Source organism: Ciconia boyciana, chromosome 5 (genome assembly GCF_034638445.1).
Source record: "Ciconia boyciana chromosome 5, ASM3463844v1, whole genome shotgun sequence".
Lineage (NCBI taxonomy): Eukaryota > Metazoa > Chordata > Aves > Ciconiiformes > Ciconiidae > Ciconia > Ciconia boyciana.
In genome coordinates, this window is record NC_132938.1 from 13582064 (window position 1) to 13605381 (window position 23318).

Below are 23318 nucleotides of genomic sequence, written 5' to 3' on the forward strand. Positions count from 1 at the left end.
CAAAGGTAACGCAGATCAAGTATCACGTTACAGAAATGCATAAAAAAAAAGTTTGATTTGCTGTGTCACCATGGTGGTATAAAGATTTCATTTTTCCAAGACCTAAGAGTTTCTCCTGTCTCCTGATTACTGGCTAGAAATTGCTGAGAAATGTGAATAGATGTTGCTAAAGCACAGGAAAATATTATGGAAAAGGGAATACTAATTTATACAGTGAAACTAGCTTGTTTAATTCTCCGTCAGAAACACACACTTGAAAAATCATATACTGGAGCAATGACTTATATGCTAACTTCTAAATTTTAATTATTTGCAGTCAAATGAGAAAGCAGTTTTCTATTCCTAACTGCATTGCTGCACTGAAATGCTAAATATAAACCTTTATGCCACATACTTAACTGAGGATGACTTGGCAATATTAAACTTTAGATGGCATTTTCTATAGCAGTAAATTTACCAACATAAATTGAATTGTTCAGAAAGAACCAAGCAGCACAGTAATATGGACAAACCTATGTAGTTGTAATAATCGTCACTTTATGTCTATACCACTCCTGACTCCCCCCTCCTCCCCTCAAAAGGGCAACAGAGGAGGAGCTGGCCTTGTTTTTTCTCAGCTCTCCGAACTGTCTAATCGAACAGACACCTGTAGCAAATACTCAAAATCTAAGGAATATAGATTCACTTCCTTAACTTAATTATAACATCTTGTCAAAAAAATCCCCCAAACCGGCAACAATATGCTCACCATTACACCGAAGAAGTGAAAACTTTTGGAATCAAACCTTCATTTCCTCCTGTACCATGAAACTAATACTTGAGTCAGCTGACAGGCTGCATGCTGTCCTGCATAGCACGCTGATGTAGCTAGTGCTAGCTTTAAAAAAAAGAAAGGGAGGGGAAGCCACTGTGCAGAATGCCAAGTCTCTAGAGACCACTTGCTCAACCTCTTACTGCAGTATATAAAAACAAGCTGCAGACTTAATGTAATGAATGCCTCAGCAATTATTTCATATATGACGGTGTCGTTCTCTGAATATGAGATTTAGTTACTGTATTTTTTTCATTGTTTAAGTTAATGCATTGTCGTTGCAGCAACCCTGTTGCCAGAAAGTAAGATATTCCAGGCACTGGCTTGGTTCAGTAGGACACAATCAGTTAACAAAATTAGGTGATCTGCCTGAACTGCTTTGCTTATGTTCAGATTTAAAGACAGTCCCCAAATAGGAAAAATACTGGAGTACTTTAAAAACATTTTTCAGCACGGAAGCGCCTAATTATGATTGCTTTTGTAATTCCAACACGAAAAGCTTAGATCTCATTATTATCTGTAAAGTTATTTACACTACTGACCCAGATTTCTACTAACCCTTTTCTCTCATTCAAACTGCAAAGGGCAGCACATCATTTTTTAAATTCGTATTTTTCATTTTGCATAGCAAAGCTTCCCCCACAACAGAAACACATTTTATTCTGTTTTACTGTTTCCAACATATTTCTGTTTCCTTCCCCTGCTTTAACTTACATCCAGTTCCATCAAAAGTTGTTCTTTTTGGCTTTTCATCAGCTGGCTGAAGCAAGGGAAGGATTACATAAAGGATAGGTGTTATGTTACTGGCATAGGAGTGACCGTGCTAACAGATAAATTAAGCTGCTGAACTCAGCCAACACGAACAAGAACAGTCAATCTGACTGCTGGAGTTACAGGACTCTAACAGCCGGTGTCTTGCTTACTGACCAACATGACTCTATTCAGAGCCAAATTAATGTAGTTCTGCATAATGAGGAATGAGAGCAATTAAAAAAGAAACAGCAAAGCTGGCACACAGTTTTAATATATATAAAGTGTTTTCGGGTTTTGGTGGTGGTTTTTTTGTGGGATTTTTATGGGTTTGTTTGGTTTTGGGGTTATTTTTGGGGGGTTTTTTGTTTTGTTTTTTTTACACACACGTGCATATATATATATATATATATATATGTAATGTCAAATCTTAAATCAAAGATCTTTTTAACATGGTCTGCTTTGGAAGTAGAGCAGTCAGAAATGACCAAGTAGTGACTCATTGGCTTAAAGCAACACAATTGCTTTTGAACCTACATTCACACCCCTGTATAGCTGCAGAAAATGTTCCCAGAAGATATTAAATCTATAAATTTAGTTACTTCTGAAATATTTTTATAAATTTAAGATAATCAGTTTAATTAACTGTGAACCATGGAAACAAAACAATATTATGTACACCAAATTCAAATCCACTAAAAACTGTTGCCTATGTTAACAGTGGGCACTGGCTTCTATGTTCTGAGAGTTTTTAGTAAGAAGCTGTGAAACATTAGCTCTCTCAGATTCTTGACGAATCACTTCAATTCTTGTTGACATTCATCTCTGCTAGTAGGTTACTTCCGAATGTTGGAAACAAGCACTGCGCAGTCACCCTCCAGGAGATTTAACAAGTTTTTCCTGAACTTGATCACAAATGTTCATGCACCACTATTATTTCACATTCTATGGAACTGAGGATAGCATTGGTCAGCAAAATTTTTTGTTTTCACTGATCTTTCACTCCTTCCCACCACCCAGTAATGATGTCTAGTTACGGCTCTCGTACTTCCATCCAAAAAAATGCCAAGCAAATATATACTTTGTTCTGCAGATTGGCACATATGCAATAGCCAAAAATTCTGGACAAAACACCAACAAAGTTGCGATAGCCAGTATTTAGAATGACCTTTCCACATCTGATTTACCATAAATATAGACACAGAAACTGAAAAATTCCACACATTATACAACTCAAAGGGAAGGGTTGTTTGGGGGGGGGGGGGGTGTTTTAGTTTGGGAGGTTTCTTTTTTTTTTTTGCTTCTAGCCTAATGTACGTTAACAGCTTTGCTCCAGAAGGTTTGAACTGTGTACCGTGAATATTTACTAAATATGGTTTGTTACTTCAGGCCGGTAAGGTATGAGGAAAGTTCCTTCTTCCTCTTTAAGCTTTTCAAAAAAGAAAAAAGCATTACACTTCATTTTACTTTAACAATTAAAATAATCACTCATTTGCTTTCAGGTTTTTGAGAGCTTTCTAGCTTACACTTTTAAAACAAATCCTCATTTTGCTTTCCCAGACACACAGAATTGTTTAGGTTGGAAAGAACCTCTGGAGATCATCTAGCCCAAACCCCTGCTGAAGCAGGATCAGCTAGAGCAGAATACAGACTCTCCTTTCACAGAATACAAGTTCAAACAATCTAGAAATTAAAGTAAATCAATATAGTCATAGTTTCAAATCATTCTTTTAACAGGTCAAAGGACTCTCCAGACAGAGAAGGAACTCTGACTGTAGTGTACCAGGACTGTTTTCTTGGCATGTAGCCTGTCACCAAGAGCAGGATTAGGTAGCTGTTCTATAGGAATCAGCTGTTAAGCCACGTGAACTGAATAAGGCACAAGATGTGATTCATTGCAACCACACATCTATTTCTATATTTTGTAGGATGATGAGAGCTAGATAAAAATCTAGGCTTTAATTTTCTAAGATTCTGATACAGTATAATTCATCTTGTTCGAAAAAGAGGTGCTCAAGAGATAGAAAGACCAAAAAAAAGGACTAAAAAAAAAAATCCCTAACCCAAGATCATCGCTAAATAAATAAATGAATAAATAAATAAATAAATCCACCAAAACAGAAGCCTCCCTGGGGTGTTCAATCTAGGTAGAGTTCAAAGGAATAAAACAAGGTTCCAGTTTGCATTATGGGATTTTCCTCCAGTATAATAAGGTAGATGACACTAAGAAACATTTAAGAGTATGTATTTGTACAACACCTTTTTGACCCTTCAGTAGTGAGAACATAATTAAATCTTTATCTTTTCACTTGAATACATAATGATTCACAACGAAGACATTGGACCAGTCAGAAAAACGAATTCTGTTTATTCTCTCTTGGGGCTCATGAATACTTGATCCAAGTAATCTTCAATAGATGTATGACCTTAGAATATTGATTTCCAAGCAGACAAACTGACTTAATATCACAAAAATCCAATCTCAAGCAATACAAGAGCAATAGCTGTCCAACAAGGAGATAAAAATACATTCTTGCAACTCTCTTAGTCCTGTCATCTGTACTAAAACAGCATTAGGAAATGTAAATCACATATCTAGGATCAGGCTGAGATTTCAAAGCTGTAATTCACTACTTCACACCGTGCATTCTAAGAGAGAGAGAGAGATAATAGCACGTTATTTACTAATGCTAGATAAAAGAGGTCAACTACCAGCTCAAACTACCTTAAAATGAACATGCTATCCCTAAATGTAGGTTACTAGAGCAGTTAATCTGACTTCTGTTATTTAAAACTTAATTCTGGTAGCTCCCTCCTGTAGCAGGCTACATTGAGATAAAAGTTATCCCCCCAAGCAAGGATAATTCCTCTCTAGAAACTATTCTTCTTGATTATTATTCATCGCTTATAAACAAACATGCTGACTTCAAAGCCAGAAAAGACTTACTATCCTTGTAAGCAGTGCTGCTGTGAGATTTCACTTAATCACAGTACTTCAGTTTGTGGATGCTGAAATGTTCTTATCTATATTATCAATGAAACGGGAGAAACTTTTTAAAGTGTGTTCCCACCAATTATGCAAAAGTTATTTTCTGCATCAAGTGAAATGCAGAAAGGACGCTTGAAATTTCCTCAATAGGTACTCCATATTCATTGGAGTCTGCTTGTGCGTATGATAAGAACTCATAATGGGCCCCACTTAAAATTTTTGGTGAAAATGATTGTTCTACATTAAGGAAAATTACAATCTAATAACATTGTTCTGTGATGAAACACAAAGCATTATTCAGGAGAGCTCTGTAACCGACTTCTCTGGCATTCTCATGGACACAGCTGTGTATATGAAAGATTGTGCCACCTTCTCCCTCCAAGACATGCATATGCAAACTTCCTTTCTGTCCCAGGCTTATCAGAGAAGCTGCTGGCAAGAGAATTGCCTTGCCCCATTTTGCTCCCATTATCATTGGGAGTACACATGAGGTGAAATAACTTTCAATCATACCAAACACCTACTTTCAGCCTCCAAGACAAAATGATCTGTACTATGGGAGATAGTTAAATACAAGAAATACAAGATAAGCATTAATTTACTTTTGCTGGCTTGATGTAAACTGAGAATCAAATGCCCCCAAAAATGTTATGAAGCAACTTCTGTGTGGACTAAGCTCCCACAAAGAACTTCTCCAGTTTGATATATACTTTTTCTGTATCAAGAAAACTTATAAAAAAATGGAATAATTAAAACTTTTGTCAACTTCCATTAAAGTTAATATTATACTCAGGGTAGCAGCTTCAGTAACCTGACAAATCAGACATGTGGTACTATGAATATCTATTTAAATGACAAAGTCATAAGGAAAAAAGGAATTGATTTATTGTAATTATTTTATTCTGTGATGGCTACCTTGGCAAGACAAATTCACTTTGATTTTCTATATGGTATCTGAAGTTATAAAACACAGCCTAATATAGTTTGCCAAATGCAATACCACATAGCTTGCTTAGTATACGAATGGAGAAAGAAGGAAAACTTTTGAAGCCAATGGATTTGATAATACAGAGCCAATACAAATCCTCTTAAACCAATACAAATTAAATTATCATAGAAAAACAATGACTGGTTGGAAATAATAAAACCCTATGGTGCCTTCTCACAGAAGAAGCTGAGTGACACCAGTCCTAGCTTGATTTTATTTTTCAAAACATACATCTTGCCTAAAATTCTTCTTAGCTCCTGAAAAATTTTAAAATTCTTTCCTAAATAACACTGTGTGTTCTAGAAACAGCTAGTATATCCCTTTTCCAGAAAGCCAACTGGATACAACTAAGAAGAAAGATAATATTCACTCATTTTGTGAAGTGTTTTGGCATTTCCTGGAAAAAAATTCTGAACAATCATCTTCAGACACACAGAAATGCTTACTACTGAGCTACTCAGGATATATGCTTCAAGAAGCATTATGGTTGTTTTGGAACCTTAACTTCATTCTTTTGCTTTAATAAATTCGGACTTTTCAACAGCAACTTCAGCATTTCATCTTTCTGATTTGTTAAGATGGCTTTTACACAACTTGCTTCATTCTTGTGCTGTCCTTTACCTTAACGTTAACAGTGTTCATCCTAGCACTTTGCTACCCTCCTTACAGGGCTTTTTGACTAACATTTTTCACTTATTTTTTTAAAAGTCAAAAGAATATTGGGCACTTTCTTTACACATCTCTTGTTTGTGTCACTTCTAGTTACATGAAGATGCATAAGTTAAATCACTTAACAAACCATCTAACGTTTACTAGCTGATTCCCTGGTACCTCAGCATAGTGGTCAGAGTGCATTACCTAATATTAATATCGGCTTACATCAGAGAAGCAGATAACATCAGAAACAAATCAGTGATTAAAATGAATTTTAAATAATCTAGTTAATGTGGCATCCTACATAAGAAGAAAAGAAACATAGTCCCTGCACTATGTGTTCCACAAGCTCTTTTGCCTCAGTTCTCACACATCACTATTGCCAAGTGCAAGATGGATTATACAATAGTGCCTTGGTCTAACTAGCCCACAGATACCATAATCTTTGGAGACCACAATAGTTAGCCAGACTAACCCATCAATAGAAATATGCTCAGACATGGAATCATAACCAACTGATTAATTTGGCCTGATTAGGAACTTATTTCTTCAAATAAGGTTTATGTGCAGCACTGCAGTAACTGCATGGAAAGTTTGACAGTTCTGCACTTAGAGCAAGAAAGATGACAAATGCCAAGAGATTTTCAACAGAATCTTATTTTAGACACATCTCAAATTTGTGCTGAAAGCAAGGTACATTTGAGAAATAAAAGATTACCATTTCAGATTTTTAACAACACTGTTCACTAGAGCTGCACTTGTTCCTGTAAGTGCTCCCATATGAGAACACAGATATCTGAAGGGTCATTCCCCCATCATAATTCAAAGCAAGCGAAGCCAATGCTCCAAGTAACAGCATGCCCACACCTGACTACATTTCAAAGAAAACATTGCTATGAAGTTTCACCAATTATGTTTCAGCGTTACCTCCAAGCAGTAACCTCTTAGAACAGTGGGATGGAAAGTACTGTTTGCTTTTGTCAAATATACTAGAGCAGTGCTCTTTCAAAATTCATTATAGAATCTATCAACCAAGACTAATTCCTACTTTAACGTGATGTACACTGTCTCATGTAGCAGTTAGCAGATTTTGAGAGCCTGGTTAGTTCAGAAACGGACCACATTGCCTGAACCCCATGAGGACATGCCTTGAGAGATCAGGAGCATGAGACACCAGCAGTGTCTCAGTATGTGCTGTGGAACAGCTGAGGTGAAGTGGCCACCTATAGGCAGAGAAGGAAAGAGGCTGGGAGGTCTGGTTGCATCAGTGCAGAAAGTAAGATACATACGAGGTAGTCTCCTTTGCTTATTCTTAAAATGTCCTCATACAGTTCAGCAGAATAAAGATACACCGATTGCTTTAACTGAAACTCTAGCACCATCTTGGGGTGGAATTTCGCATGTAATACTACAAGTGTTCAGTGAATTAACTATATTATATAGGAACTGCAATAACACAGCTGAAAGCCTCCTTGCCCTATTGAGCAATGCAACCTTTAGCAGAAAACTAGTCAGTTAAAGAGTAATTAAGCTTGGATTTATGAGCAATGGACAGGCAACATGAGTAATTTCAATATTATTAGTAGGAAATATACCTACTGAAAAGTCTTAATGTATATCAGTCTCAACAAGTAACCTCCAATTCCAGCCTTGCTCAGGCAATATCCACCTTGCAAAAATACAACACAGGTGATTTTCTAAACTCTTACTTTTTTTACTAAACTTCTGAATCTCAAAGATACTGCTTTCTGTCTTGTTACTGACAGGTTTCATTATTCAAATCCAAAATAATTTACAGACTTTCAGAATTAGGAGGCTTTTTTTTTTTTTTTCCCCCAAAAAAAAGGCATCTCAGAAACTATACATGAGCAAACTGACCTTCTTAGTTTTAGGTGTACCAGACAGGAATTAAAACAACAACAAGAAAAAAACTCCACTAACCAAAAAAAGTCATTTAATGCTGACAAACAGCTGGTTTTACTTAAAATTTGAAGCAGTAATTTCAGGATAAAATTTCTTATTTTCCTCAAAGGACTTTTACATAAATACTCCCCAATCCTAAACAGTCAGGGGTTTTTTACCCAGTATTTCATTAGAAAAAAAGTAAGGATACCCTTACTTTGCTACTTAATTGCAAACCAACATTTTTAAGTTTCTGCAATTAGCAGGATAAGAATTAAGATGAAGTCTCTATTCAAGGTCAACATTAACAAGCTTTTTAAAATTTGAACAATTCTTCAGCACATCTTTGAACTGCTATTTATACTCCATTCAAGCGTTCTGGAAAAAATAAACTTTAGAACTGCAGTAAGAATAGCAATTGATTACTACATTAATGCACTTGTCTTAAAAGTTCTTCTCACCATCATTCTGTCTTCATTTTCTGGCAAGTTGCAACATACTTAAATTTTTGCTGCTTCTGACTGCATCAAGAGCATCTGCAGCCAAAGATTCATACAAATATAGACAACTTGAGACACCAGAATGCTTGTCACACAAAAAATACTGTCCTCAGAACATACATACATTAACAATTTGCATTCTTACATATACCTGAGAGTATCTGTCAAAACCAGGCCTCCACTCACAAAAATGCTTAGTCCACAACATGCTTTGCCACTGCAAGACAGAGTGATGCAGAGCAGTCAAAAGACTGCAGATTCCCTGACTTGTCATACTCTGTAACTTAGGAAATGTTTTAGAAATAAACACCAAACTGTAGGCTTTTTGAAAACAAATGTTTATATTCTGCACCATATAATTATAACTAGAGTCTTGGATTTCTGTCTCAGACTAGTGTTTTACAGCATTATTCTTTTTAGTAAGAGACAAAAAACTGAATTCAAACAAAACTAACCTACCAAATAAAGTACTCTCTAAGAATGAATACTATGTAAATGAAAATCCACAAGAGACAAGATTTCAAAATATTTATTTCAGCCATTAAATGAAAGACTGACAAAACAGTGTTTACTGTTATCAAGACAATTTTCATCTAATCTATGTTATGACTTCCTCTCCCCATCAAGCATCTTTTTGAAGTTATCACCCAATTTTAGGGCCTTGATTACTGGTAGAGGGGAGGAGGCAGACTATCTGCAATTTTTCAACATGTTACTGGTTTAAGTAATTAAATATAAACATGAAAACTATGCTACCTGGATCCCTGCCATTTCCTATGAGAGTTAGAAAAGTTATTCTTAACCCTCAATACCCTTTCATCCTCTGCACATTTTTCCCCCTAAAATAGATCAGGCTGCAGAATCCTAAAATCTTGGTTTAATTGTCTCCCTATTTTGTTGTTTGTTTTTTTTTCATTTTCATTTGTGTGTGTGTACACATACATGTGTCTATATATACTCTCTCTGCAGACACACACAGGGTAAACATTCTAAATATTTCACTTACATACAATTTTATTTGAATATACTTAAGTTTAAACACACTAAGACTTCTTTCAGTTACTCCCAATAATGGAGCTATCTCAACCTTGCTTGCTTGCTCCAATGCTAAGGTTGAAAGAGGAGATGAGGCTGCAAGAGCAAGTGTTCCATATCCGTGTGAGGATATTGGTATTTCCTTATCCACCTACTTTGAAAAAAGGATCACAGAAGAATAGCAAAACTATAAGCAAGCTCCAGAACTGCACACGTGGACTATTGCCAAACCCCTTGCAAGAAGAAAAACTTGTGAGAACAAAGCTGCTAGTTGACATATGTATGAAGATCCTAATGAACACATCCAACTTCTACCTATTTGACAAAAAAACCCATCTCTACAGGTAAACATTTTCAGATGATTCAGAAAACAGTTTAAAAAATTCAAGTGGCATTGGAAAAAAAGTATTTATTTGTATCTCAACAGTTTTTATAAACGCTCCTCACTCACACACCACTAATCATCAATTTTGGCTACAGTTAACAGAGTATTTTTATCTTTTTGTAGAGATGAAATAATGAACATTGCATAGGGCTGCCTGAATGCCTCAGCAGAAACAGCACTGTAACATTATGTTTCACAGTCCAAAAACTACTGATTATTCCCATCCAATTAGCACACAAATATAAGTACAGAAACCAGCCAACATAGGAAATGTGTTTGAAAAGCAGAAAAAAAAGATACCTTACAAGTTACTTTAAAATACCACTAGCATCAAAGCAGGATCACCCTTGCTCCCAATGCGGGGGGGGCAGAGATGGGGAAATCTGTATTTCTCTCTTATGCAATACAAGTGTTGAACTACCTACAGGACAGCTTTAAGTAACAACTTTTTCTTTTTTTTTTTTTTTTTTTTAAAGATTTAAAGGTTCCACCCTGTGTTTGAAAATACATTTTAAAAAATTATAACCTGCAATTTCGTTAAAGACAACAAGTGTGCAAGCTGAATTGTTAAGGCATGCCAGAGAAGTCAAAATAGCCCTGAAATAAAAAGAAGTCTACAGGCTGTAGATTATACGTTAATGTTGAACAATAAAAATCTGGCAAGGTGGCAGGAATCAAAGGAGGAAGTTACTTGTTCAATGTTTCAGATCACACATCTTTTTATTCTTTCAGAACTCTAGCTGAAGGGTTTCTTCCCTTCTTCTGTTTTAGATTATACAAACTTTCAAGTGGAGGCAGACCAGAGATTATTAATAAATCTACCTCCTTCCTTTTTCTTTTCAACTGGATTTCTCTATATGATATAAATTTAGCTCTAAGTGATGCTCCTTGATTTTCAGGTATGTGAAGATGCATCAAGAGAGTAATTTCTACAGCTAAAAATCAATCATCAGTATTCCTGTGGTCTACATATGAGACTACTACTTTTTGTTGTTCATAAAATGAGTATACAAAGACAGTCATATCCTCAAGAAAGACATTACTTCTTGCAATTATTTCTTCATACTTGCTTCATATTTACATTAACTTTTACGGTAGTCAGAGTGCTGACATCAATATTCTATAACTGTAAGAGCAGAGCAAATTACCAACAAAATTATATTTTGCATCACTGTTAGAATACTAAGTAATGGGAAAATGGGAGTTCAGAAAACTCCCAATTAATCAGTTAGCACTTTAGTAACTGAACAAATGCTCAAGTAGCTTCACAAACAGTAAGCCAGTATATGATGGTAATGCTGCTGAAGGTGGTGGTGGTGGGAATAACCACACAAATCAACCCCACTTCCTTCATTATTGTTGGCCACATACCTTCCCCACTCTTGCTGGCACAAGTGTCTGTGCTACAAATCTGACCAGGAAACCTATCTGGGTTAACATTTCCTCCACCCCAACCGGGTTAATCTCAGGAAACTGATTCACTTTCCCAATCCAGTTCTCCACACAACCACACAAATGCTTGCACAAGCACAAACTGTGACTAGGAAACTGGATGGAGCAATAACACAACCAGGCTGCATAGGCGGGGCAGAGTTTCTTCTTACAGCAGTGACAGATCAAAGTATTTGTAGTTCTGTAAACTAGAAGATAGACTTTCTCATTTCTGCTGTCTGAAAAATCTCCCTCGAGAGCTTTCATTGACCTGTGCTACAGATTATTTTTTATTTTTAAACATTTCCTTCGACGGTCTCTCCCTTTCTCTACTTTTCCATTGAGCTACATGGTATCTGCTGCCTCTGGTATCTTCCTTCAAGCTGTTATCTTCACCTCTCCTCACCTTCTCCAGTCAGTGCACTTCAACTCCACTTCCATTCAATTATGTAATCTGGAAAGTGAACATTTGCTACTATACATTGCATTTTATTTAGCAATTCTGGATTACACATACAGCATGCACAAAGCAAGATGACTTTCTGCCCAAATATTCCATTCCTTGCTGCTTGCACACAACACAGAGTAAATTTAGAATTTTAAGAAATATCTTTCTGAAAAGCTTTGTGGTAATTTCAACACAAACTGGTGCACTGCAACTGTCCCTGACAAGAACAGGTGAGGGCTTACAGCAAGGAAAGCATGACACTACATAGTACAGAATCTTTTGTGAAATCCTGCTGCCATACCCAGATTTCATAATTTCCTAAAGAAAAATAAAGAACTCTCAGAGAACTCTTGGGGAACTTGCATTTTAAGAAGCCACAGATTAAAAGATAAGCATCACAAGCTAAATATATCTAACACAGAAGGGCATAAAGTCTTAAGAGTCTATTAAGTAGTCCAAACTTACTTCATCAGAAGCAGAGCGAAGACACTGGACAGCAGCCTGTTTTTTCATTTCCTCTAGTGTTAGATCAGAGCACTTTTTCTTACTCTTTCCCCATTTCTTGTAAGCTCCCTTTTCCCAGCCCAGGAAGATGTCATTCTCCTAAAATCAAAATAAAGACATTACATTATTTAAAATACATTAATATCTCAGCACTACAGCAGAACAGGACTACAAATAACATACCATTCAAAATAAAAACAACCTCATCCTATCTATTAAAAACTACTTTTTGCGAAATTAAAGATTAGTTTGATTACAGAAAACTTGCACTTACTATTCAGAAAAACATATATTTTTCACAGGACATGGAGGCTACTCACACTTCATTTCAGTATTTTCCAATTGCAAAGCATATCCATAAAGATCATTTTATGGCCAACTTATGGTTGAATATGTTACTGTAATTTACACAAAATATGTCAGAGTGTTTCACTGATCTCTGAAATAATAAGGATGAAAAGCAAGTAGTTCAGAGTTAGGATCAAACTTAAAAGAAAACTAAACAAGCCAAAAGAAGAAAATGCAGTATTAGATCCCAAAGTCTTCAACTCAGTCTCACAATGAACATCATTATGACTAGAACTAGCAGTACCTATCTTAAAATGAACCTGAACTAATTTCAGAAGAAAATTAGACACTGGGTGGGTGGTGGTGGGGGTTCCCATACATGTAAGAACATTTAATTAAGAACAATAAAATCAAAGAATGCTATTGTATTATATGTAATAATCTGAAGATATGTAGCATCCGTTTTATATCACTTTTCAGCATTCACAAAATTTATTATCAGACTTGCTTATTCTTCACTGTCCATTCACATACATATACATGATTTCCCATGTTCATCTCAAAGAAATATTTTGTCTACCAGGAAAATAATCTTTAATGTCTTTTAATGTATGCTGGTCTAAATCATCATCTTCAGAGAGATCCACAAACACCTGATGCTTTTTAACATACCTGTTTCAACCTTTTCAACACATCTGTTACTGCTTCTAATGAAATACAGGCTAAGGCCTACCATCATTTAAAACAACTCCCAATTCCCCATGGCTTCAAAATGAAGTAAAAATAAGTTATCAGTGAAACTAGTTGTCTCTGTGCCATCAAAGAATAAGATGGGAAAAAAAGGGGGTGGAGAGGGACCAATCACCTTCAGAAGGAGCCATTGAAATGGCTGCCGTTTGTGATTTTGCATGATCAAGTCCTTCAGGAAAGACTAGAGCAATTCATTGAATTTATTTCTTAAAGTCTTATTTGGTCACCAAAAGTGGAGAAATGGATTTAGTTCTGAAAGAACAAAAAGCTACCAGTCACTCTGTTTTTCCTTATATTTGTGCAACATGTCAGTGGTTCATTTAAAACAAGAAATTTGAACAGGCTACTGTTCTGTTACTAGAAGGACTAACAGAAAGAAATAATAGAAAAAAAATAAGAAAAATAAAATTATCAGAAAATAGGTTCAATAGACTGTGCACATCTACACTCCATTTTTTTAAAATGAATTCATAAGTCTTTTCCAAAATTGTAGTTTATATATTTCTTTATACACAACAAGGCTGTAAAGCACTCTTACTCTTCCCAATATACACGTGAAAGTATACAAACTGATGAGACCCACCTACCCCCCACCAGCTTCCAAAGCCTGTCCTACTCATCCACATGGGCACAATTACGAATGAAAAAATACATACCCACTTGCAATACGTGACTCAAAATGAAAATCCAGACACACCAGCAAATGTGCACTGGGTTAACTTCATTTATTCTGCTATTAGGTGAAAAGTTGATTAAGGCAACATCTACACTAGGAAAACATTACCAAAATGCTGTATATTAAAGTACTTTGTTTTATCTACACCAACAAAGCTTTGCTTTGTACCGGTACATTAAAGCTAACCTCTGCAAGAGTAGCTTTACTAGCCATATAGGCTAGCAGTCTGTCAGCAGAGCAGTAAGAACCTTCATGCTTGCAGAAATTTATAAAGCATTTAATTCAGTTCTCCACACGCATAATTTGAAAGATATCTGACACCTGTCTACAGATTTTGACACTTTTCAGTTTTTAAAAAGTTACTCCTTGCAATAAATACCCGATTTTTTAAAATGGGAGAAGGGAGGCTAGATGGAATTCTCTCTCAGGCACCCACCACAGAGCTGTGTGTATCACGGTCTCATCCCTCCTTCCAGAGTAAGCACATTGTTTGTGCACTCTGGGAACTAGACGGCTCATCTTGTAGGATGCAGCAACTGAGGACAGAGCTCTGGTAGAATCCTCTCCTCCTTTCTACCTCTTTAGGCAATACACAGAAAATTTGTTTCTGAACATACGGCTTTCAGTCACACCTGGCTGCCAGTGCTTCACACTGCCATTTTAAGTTTTATAGGAGAAAAAAAACCCAACTGTCGACAACTTGAGTTTTTGAATTTTTTTCCTGGACAAACTCCATTAATTTTTTAGCCTCAGATTTTACAGGATTAGCAAACACCATGGATTATAGCTATTACACATAAAATTTTGAAGTTTAAAATCCTAATGTAAAGTACAGTATTTATCAGCACTTATATGTATTTGATATAGCCTAATGTTATGGAGGACCTTGCACTTTCTGCACACAAATCAAACACCACACCCATAAAACACTACAGAACAGTGAAGAAAAAAAATCCTTACACATAATTCTTGTGTTATAATCTATCAGAACCACTCTGAATCAATTACCAAAAAAAAAAAGGGGGGGGGGGGGGGGGGAATCCATTACAGTAGAACAGCTAAGAAACAAGAAAATGTCATATTCCCTGAAGAGTGAGTTTGTAGAACTTGAGGTGTGACACTCAAACCGAGAGGAATTCTGCTTTTATGATGACTAAATTGATTAAAAAAAGACAATCCCATAGTTTCAAATAGTTTAAGTTAATCTCTTGCTTTTTTCCCCACTTTTTTTTTTCTTTGTCTCCAGTGGTCAGCAGCCCATTAGTAGGTTTGCTCCTTAGACTGGAAAATATTAAGTCCACGACAAACAGGAAAGAAAGCAGTTCAACAAAACATTCTGTATGCATAAAGGCAAGTAAACGAGTTACTTCACATGGAAAGAATCAGTAAGGGCTTCTGTTCTCTTCAGCTACCAGATGCCTTCATTTACCTTTGTTTCCTAACAGAGCTAGAGATCATATGATAATGCTCGTTTTAATGCAAGAGCTCTACCATAACTTTGAATTTTCACAATTCTGTCCAGTTGTCACTGAACGTTTCATAAAAGCAATACCACCCCAAACTTCTGGATTTAAAAAGTGTGCATACACACAGAAGAAAAACTGAAATTTGGCTTACAAATTCTAATATTTAAAACAGACTACCACTACTTAAAAATTGAAGGGACGACCACCCAATATTAAATAAATATCAACAGGAAGTCAAGGCCATCTAGATATTGGAAAAATTCAAGTTTGAATATCTAAACTGCTGTTTAAACATCTATTCTTCAAAGTCCTACTGTACTTACCTACCACATAGCTAGATAATTTCGTATTAGAGATTTTTAATTGTAAAGACACTGCAAATGCAAAGTTTCATGACAAGAATAACTTAAGAACCAAAAATGTGGCTAAATACATTTTGGTAAAGTATCTGTATTCTTTATGCTAATGCTGCCTCAAGAAATCCAGTATTTGGAATGCTTAATTCAATCCTGAATTAATATAAAGGCGCAAATTTCAGAAAGAGATTTCTAAATTGTTTCTCCTGCTCAATTACACAAAAGCAGCAACTCCACCACTTCCCTCCACCCTACCAAGAAATTGGAGAAGCAAAAGAAAAGCAAGTTTGGTAGGGATTCTTCTTACTTTCATTTGTTATAAAGATAATAGAAAAATATTTACTATCAGTAACAGAACAAACGTGACACCTTGTGATGACTGAAAGAAAATTGTTTTGAAGCTCATAGTCTACATAAACAGAAAATCAGTGTTAAAATGTACTTCAAGAATCTTGCAGGAACTACCTATATTTCATAAAAGCTGGAGTCGGGTTCACTGATGCAGAAACACCAGATGACTCAAGGTCTCAGTTTCTATTCAGGTAAGTAAACAGGCTTAAATTTTGCCTTACCAGCAGAACACACAGGAAAGGAATCAGATTTAATAACCTGATCAACAAACTCCCCAAATGGGGAAATCAAATCAGCAGAAAAACATGTTTTAAAAAAATCAGATTTTTTTTTTCTTCAAGTAAGTTCAGGGAAACTGATTCCCTAAGATTCTCCCTGCATAAATGCAGATACTACAGACTGAATTAGATACACACTAAGATGAACAAATATAATGTGTATCAAGTTTTCAGGTAATCTATTGAACAGCCATAATTATCTATGTGGTCGACATTTCTATTTCGAATTATATACGAGAGACTTTAGGGCAAGAATTTCCATTCTCTTAGAGGAAAGAAGAAAATACCAAGTTAAAAAAAAAATCTGAATCAGAGAATTTTGAAGAACTCTGCTTTTTTGAGCATTTTGATTTCAGCACAAACCAGTTGCTATTCAAACATATTACCAGCCTGGCATTACTTGCTCTCGTAAAAGTTATTGCTGGCCAGCCAAAACATGCTGCTTCATCAAGCAAGTTCTAGTAACAAGTTCATACAAAAAATAAGAAGCATTCAATGTCATAATTTCTCAAATACAAAATAATCACACACACAGAGTCTCTCCCTTTAAGAATCCAACTCAAAGAATACCATCAAAATAAGTAACCCAAACATCCAGACACGATCATCTAATGTGAAAAAGAATTCCCAAAATTGTTAAGGTATGCAAGCAGAGTCTGGAACATTGAATAACATATGTGAACAATTTTTCCTTCTTACAATTCTCAGTCAATAGACTAAGAGATATCTCCAAGGAAGGGGGGGGGAGGGGGGGGAACCTACAGTTTTTTTTAAAAGGGGGAAACATTTGCCGAAGACTCAGCAGAACAGCTGATCAGTATTTTTGCCATGAATAGTTTGGAGTTGTATGTCTACCGAACGGCTGGCCAATTCCTGTCCAGTGCAGTATATAAAGATTAAGTTTTGTCTGCTTGTTCCAAACTGGGGCATTAGCCTGCAGATTCCTGTACCAAGCTGTAGGAGAAACCTTTCTTACAAAACTTTTTAAAGATGCTCAAATGCCATTAAAATAGATCATCAAATTACTGGACAGGCCAAAGGGAAAAATAGAATGAATGCTCATATGGACAGAGTGAACGGTGAATGCAAATGCTGTCGTTTCTTAGAAAGAAGCTCAAAACCAGGAAAAGACAGATCACCCAAAACAACTGCTATACCGAGGTCATGGATTGTACAAGACACCACAAACCCCAAAATGTTTTGACAGAACGACAGAATTTGCAGATCTTTACTCTGCCTATGAGACAGAATAGTCTCAACTCAAGCCAGCAGTGTTCTCCAAAGGCATGCACCTTCTCTCTCTCCACAAACACACCCAAAATAATTCCTGAATATCAACACTCAGTCCACAAAATTTCCCTGCTAAAGTCTATCATCAATATATCTTAAGTCAGTGACTGCTATCAAGGTTTGTAGTGAATACATGAAAACAGAGACTATATAATACGACATCATGAAAACCAGCCCCAGTCTCTTCTGGCAGCAACAGTTTTTACATTGATGTTTAATTAAATCCAATGTTTGCGTAGACAGGTATGAACCATCGTGCACTGCAAGAAAGCTTTTCCAAAAACTTGTTCAAAGAACTCCAAAAATCAACTCTTGAGATGTTTGGATAGGCAGGGAATGGAAGAAAATAGCCATAAATTATACCCAAAATGGAAGAGGTGCTCACTACCTCTGGCAGGATCTCATAATGGAGAATTTGGGGAAAACTGCAACAGATTACAGGTGTATTTCACCTTTAAGATTATTCAAGAAGCAGACTGTATAAATACCTTCAGTGATCTTCCCTGAAAAAATACTTCCCCTAAACTGAGATTCAGGAAAAACTCTCATGGATTGCTTAGAGCCACAGGGATATGTTTCATAATTGCTTTTGCAAAAATTTTAAGAGACATTGCATCTCATTATAATTAATGAGAAAGGTCTAATGGGCCAGGATTGGCTGAGACATTCCTCACAGACTGCCTCAGACTGAGACAAAGATAATGAGATAATACATATGCAAGACAATTCAGAAGAAAACACAAGAACAGTGGCACAAGCTCAGCTTATATTCTCCAAAAGACATGCAACGAGTTTCAGCAGACAAACAGCAGACAAGTACACTTTCAGAGAGCAGCACAAGCTTTCTCCATGTCAAAAGCCATGCTACCACAGAATGGAGAAGACTTGAAAACATTCTTTAGTATTAGATAATTACTCCAAATCCAGGTATTACCAGGGAAAGAATTCATCTTAGACTTTTTGTGAAAAGCCAGAGAACCATCTAGCTGCTACAGTCACCTCTTTCCTGGTTGCTGTAACTGGAACATTACAATCCTATGCAGTTGGACTGGAACAGAACAGCTGATAATATATCAGACCACATCACACACTGCTATGACTTCAAGGTCCTCAAGGCATTCAGGACTGATTATTTTACTATTCACAGGCAGGGAAGAATCTTACCTATGGAAACCAATCAATCTGAGTATAAAATCCTGTAAACTGAGTTTCTGTCAATTATAAACTCTTGCTTAGAATCCTACCAACTTGAAAGGGCAGTCTACGTGTTGTTCACTAATTAGAAGTTACTCTAGGCTGAAACCAAGCAGAAGAAATTTGATCACACCCACTCCCAAGAGCGAGAGAACATGCAAATGCTGCATCTGTTGAAATCCTATGTTTGTTGAGCAGACTGCCTTTAGAGTTTTCCCATTAAAGTAAAAGCAGAAAAGAAGAAAATTTAGGAAGGCTATAGCGACAGTTATAAAGACATCATTTTACTTGTACATCTTACCTACATGACAGAAAACAAAGCCACTCAACAGAAACTGCCACTAGAGAGTCCAAATATCTGAAAGGGACATGTTATGACTGGAGAAGTTATTTCACAGCATTTATGGTTGCTCTCTTGGACTTAGGAATAAAGTTGTGTGGCAAGCATCACAGACCACTGTAATAATCTGATTTCAGAGAATATAGGCAGTGCAAACCTATGCTTGGAGACACGTGGTGAGTGTACCGTCACACAATGGTCTACTGTACGAAGCACACTAAGGAGGTATCTCAGCTAGCTCCAGAATCCGAAACAGTACAATTATATCAAATAAATCCTGACTGTTAGGAGGACTAACCAGCCTGGCACTTGAGCTTATATCTCTGTTTTGCATTATGTAAGCCTTTGTGAGAATACATTAGTAGTCGTAACTTAACAATTAAAAAGTGATTCTGTTATTCTTGTTGCATGACTGTGAGATAGCATCTAATGCTTAGTTAAGGTGTGTATTTAGAAAGTCACAAAAAGGTAATATAGTACTGTTTTAAAAGATAGCTTTGATTTCTCAGAGCAGAAGCTAATGATAACATTTTAACTACATTACACAGATTTGCCTACTTCAATAGGATAGTACATAAGATAGGCGCCACAGAGCCTATGTAAGTTTGATTGTTTCACATATTGGAACAGACATGTTTGCAAAGGAATCAGCATTTCAACATGATCACTCACACCAGTGCAAAGGCAGAAGACAGTTTGAAAGAAAAATTTCTCAGACAACCATAGTCCTTGAGAACAAATGTTTTTCTTTTGCACTAACATATCAGCTGAAGCTGACTACCCTGAAACCTGTGCAGTTTGCACAAATACAATGACTGTGAGAGCCTACTGCTGAGCTCCAATCCCTGCTACCACAATTCCTGTCCCTAAAATGGAATAAAGAATAAAATGCATAGTCCACGATACTCCAAATCTACCCTACATCTAACAGTCACTAAGACAGAAATACAGAACAGAGCAGTTATCTCATAATTAACAAGTCAAATGACAACTAAAAAATCAATACATTTAAAAAGAAGAAAATAAAATTTAAAAAAAAAAAGAATAAGTCCCACGGAGATACTGCACCAGTACAAACTTGAGTTCCATTGGTCAGAACTGTTACATGAGCTTTGGCTGGAAGCTCTTGTACTGACAGCACTTGCAAAGGAACCCAACTGAAACGACTTCAGCACCTGCAAAACAACTATAGGTGCAGCTGTTCTTCACAGGCCGATCCACAGGTGCTTTCACAGGACAAAGCCCATTGCAGTGGGGGAATCATAAATCTGCTTTAAGATTGAAAACAAGAGGCCCTAACCTGCTGCGAACACAGCAGTTCAGAGAGGATATCTGGCAGTTTTCTGAGGCACGTGCCTTTACAGTAAAGCCATTTCAGTCATCTTCCACTGCTTAACTGAAGAGGAATCCACATCCTCCCAATTTTTCTCACCAAGTTAATACTGTATACAAAAGATTTCTTTTCCAAAGTGTAAATATGATAGTGTGAGTTATATAGTCCTCAGCTAGTCACTCCTGAAGGAGAGGGGGAAGGGTTAAACTATTTTCTAGTAATAAGTAAGCTTTACAGGCATATTAACTTGCGGATATAGTCCTGTTGCCTAAATATATCTGCTCTTTCTTCAGTTTACATGTTTATGTATGAGAAAAAGAGGGTTTTTATTCCCAACGCTGCAAATGTACACATCTGAATACTCTAAGGACTTCAAATTAATCATATAAAAAAAGTACAGGCAGAAGTCCTGGTCTCACAGTTCCCTTTCCTAACTATTCTTTTCTACATACACAGATTTCCACAACTTGACTTTGCATACTTAGTTTGGGTAATGATTAAAAAACTAAGGTCAGAAGATTTTAAAAATTGTTCCCACAGCAATGTTGCACAGCTTAATAAGCAGTAACACAAATACAAACTAAACGAAAATGTTTTGCATTCAAGAAATTTACTTCTACATGTTGCTGCTGAACTTTGAAACTTAATGACAATTGTGTGCAGCAGTCAGACAGCATTACCCTACTATAACTGAACTATACTCTGCATATTTTAATGCATTTTAAAAAAATTGGGTTTGAATGACCCACAGTTATTTCTTAGGGATGATAAAAGAGCAGTTGCAATTATACTAGAACTGGCATTGTCATCTTTTGTTAAATAGGCATACCAGCCAGATTAACATTTAATACAGGTTTAGTGTAGTAGAGAGGACCAAATCCTCATTTCTCCTCCTATCTTTACGTTATGGATGAGATTTTCACTTCAAAACAAACACAACAAAATGCATCCTCTTCCCTCTAAAATATACATGTGAAAAACTAAATATCCATTACTAGAATATAAATCTAGACATCAGGTCCCTCTACCGGGTTAACATGGGATGGCAGGGAGAACAAACACCCCACATTCGACTGAATCTGGGAACCTGGCAGGTGTATCACAAGTACTATCAGCAAAAAGTGTCCCGTGCACCAGCATATGCTAGCCAAATGCAGAAGAGCTGGCAATGATATCCCCATCCCAGTTCAGAGTGACAGGCCAAAAGCATTTACGGAGATAAAACCACAGAGTAAAGACCTACAATTTATGATACGTGGGCTCAGGTCTCTTTTACACCGCTCTGTTCTTACTATAAAAAAGAAAACAACATTTTGGACTTTAAATACGTATGTGCTAATGATGAAAAAACAAGAATAAAAACTATGATCAGAGAGTCAGCAGAAGTGTAGTTATCATTTTGAAGACTTTTTCTATCCCTCCATATAAAAGATTACCTGAATGGAACTATTTCAAATCAGTCTACAATTAATTAGTCTTCCAGAATGAAACTCTCCCTCTTATAAATTGAAAAATCAAAAGGCAAAATCTCATGCTGGTCACAGAAGAACAAAATTTGCAGTGCAACAGCTACTTAATTCTGAGAGTTAGGAAAATATTATATTTTTTAAAACTTTTTTAGGATTTTGACTTTTGAGGGTCAGGAAAAAAGTCAGCTTCCAAAAATGAGTTGAAAGAAGTAGATCAAAAGCAACAGAAGACACTTGATATGGAAAGTATGCGTAACAAATGCATTTAGACCTTCATGCTGCATGACCAAAGGCTTACAAACAAAGCCTTTATCTCGCAGTGTCTAGCTGTTGGGTTTGGTTTTGGGGTTGTTTTTTTTTAATAAAGGCTCCATCTCTTCAAAAGGGAGAACAGTCTGCAAGCAAAAAACCATGAACTTGTTATATTCAGCAACAGCTATGCTTACAAATAGTATATAAAAGATACAACATAGAATATTTATTTTAATACTGTACAAATAAAGATCAATGAAATAATGTTTCGCACAAAATATATTTTAAGGCAATGCCTTCTGCTTCACACAGATTATACTATCTTAATGCAATATTTACTGTATCACAAACTGGTTTGAGAACACGTGTATCTACAAATATACTTTTAATTATCATTTAAGTAACAATCAGAAATCTTAAAAGCACGTAGTTGGTTTAACATTAGGAAACTAAGAGTGAGGCATTCCGATTTAAAAAAAAAAAAAAAAATCAATCTAGTCTGAAGTCAAAAGGCTGTCTCACAATGTTCAGATCTCCCCCAACAGCAATTCTGTGGGTCCCCAAAAGTTAAAGATTTGTCAGTAATATCACGGGGTTTTCTCCTTAATTCATCCTCTATTCCAAAACAAGAAAAATCGGTAATAAAATGCAAATTATGAAAGCATATATACTTAACAGAAACATTCTGCACTTTAGTTACCATCACACAATCTTTAAATCCATACCAATTTTATGAGGTTTTGCTTAACAGACCGAAAGCATCTAAAAGGTGATCTCCCACAGAACAAAATACCAGGGGTTTCCAAACATTTTGAAGAGACTATTGATAGGCCTCAAATCTTAAAAAACAAAATCAAAACAAAAAAACCCCTAACACA

The 23318-nt window shown here is 36.1% G+C and overlaps 1 protein-coding gene across 6 annotated transcripts in view; it reads right to left on the reverse strand.

Moving 5' to 3' along the window:
* Positions 1–23318, reverse strand: part of KIAA0232 (KIAA0232 ortholog) — a 73560-nt gene that overhangs the window by 24877 nt on the left and 25365 nt on the right. For all 6 annotated transcript variants that reach the window (XR_012042817.1, XM_072863281.1, XM_072863283.1 and 3 more), the window contains one exon: positions 12359–12496. Coding sequence is in view for 5 of the 6 variants with exons in the window: in XM_072863278.1 (XP_072719379.1) it covers positions 12359–12496 (138 nt within the window). In the remaining variant the exon portion in view is untranslated. The remainder of the gene's footprint in view (positions 1–12358; positions 12497–23318) is intronic.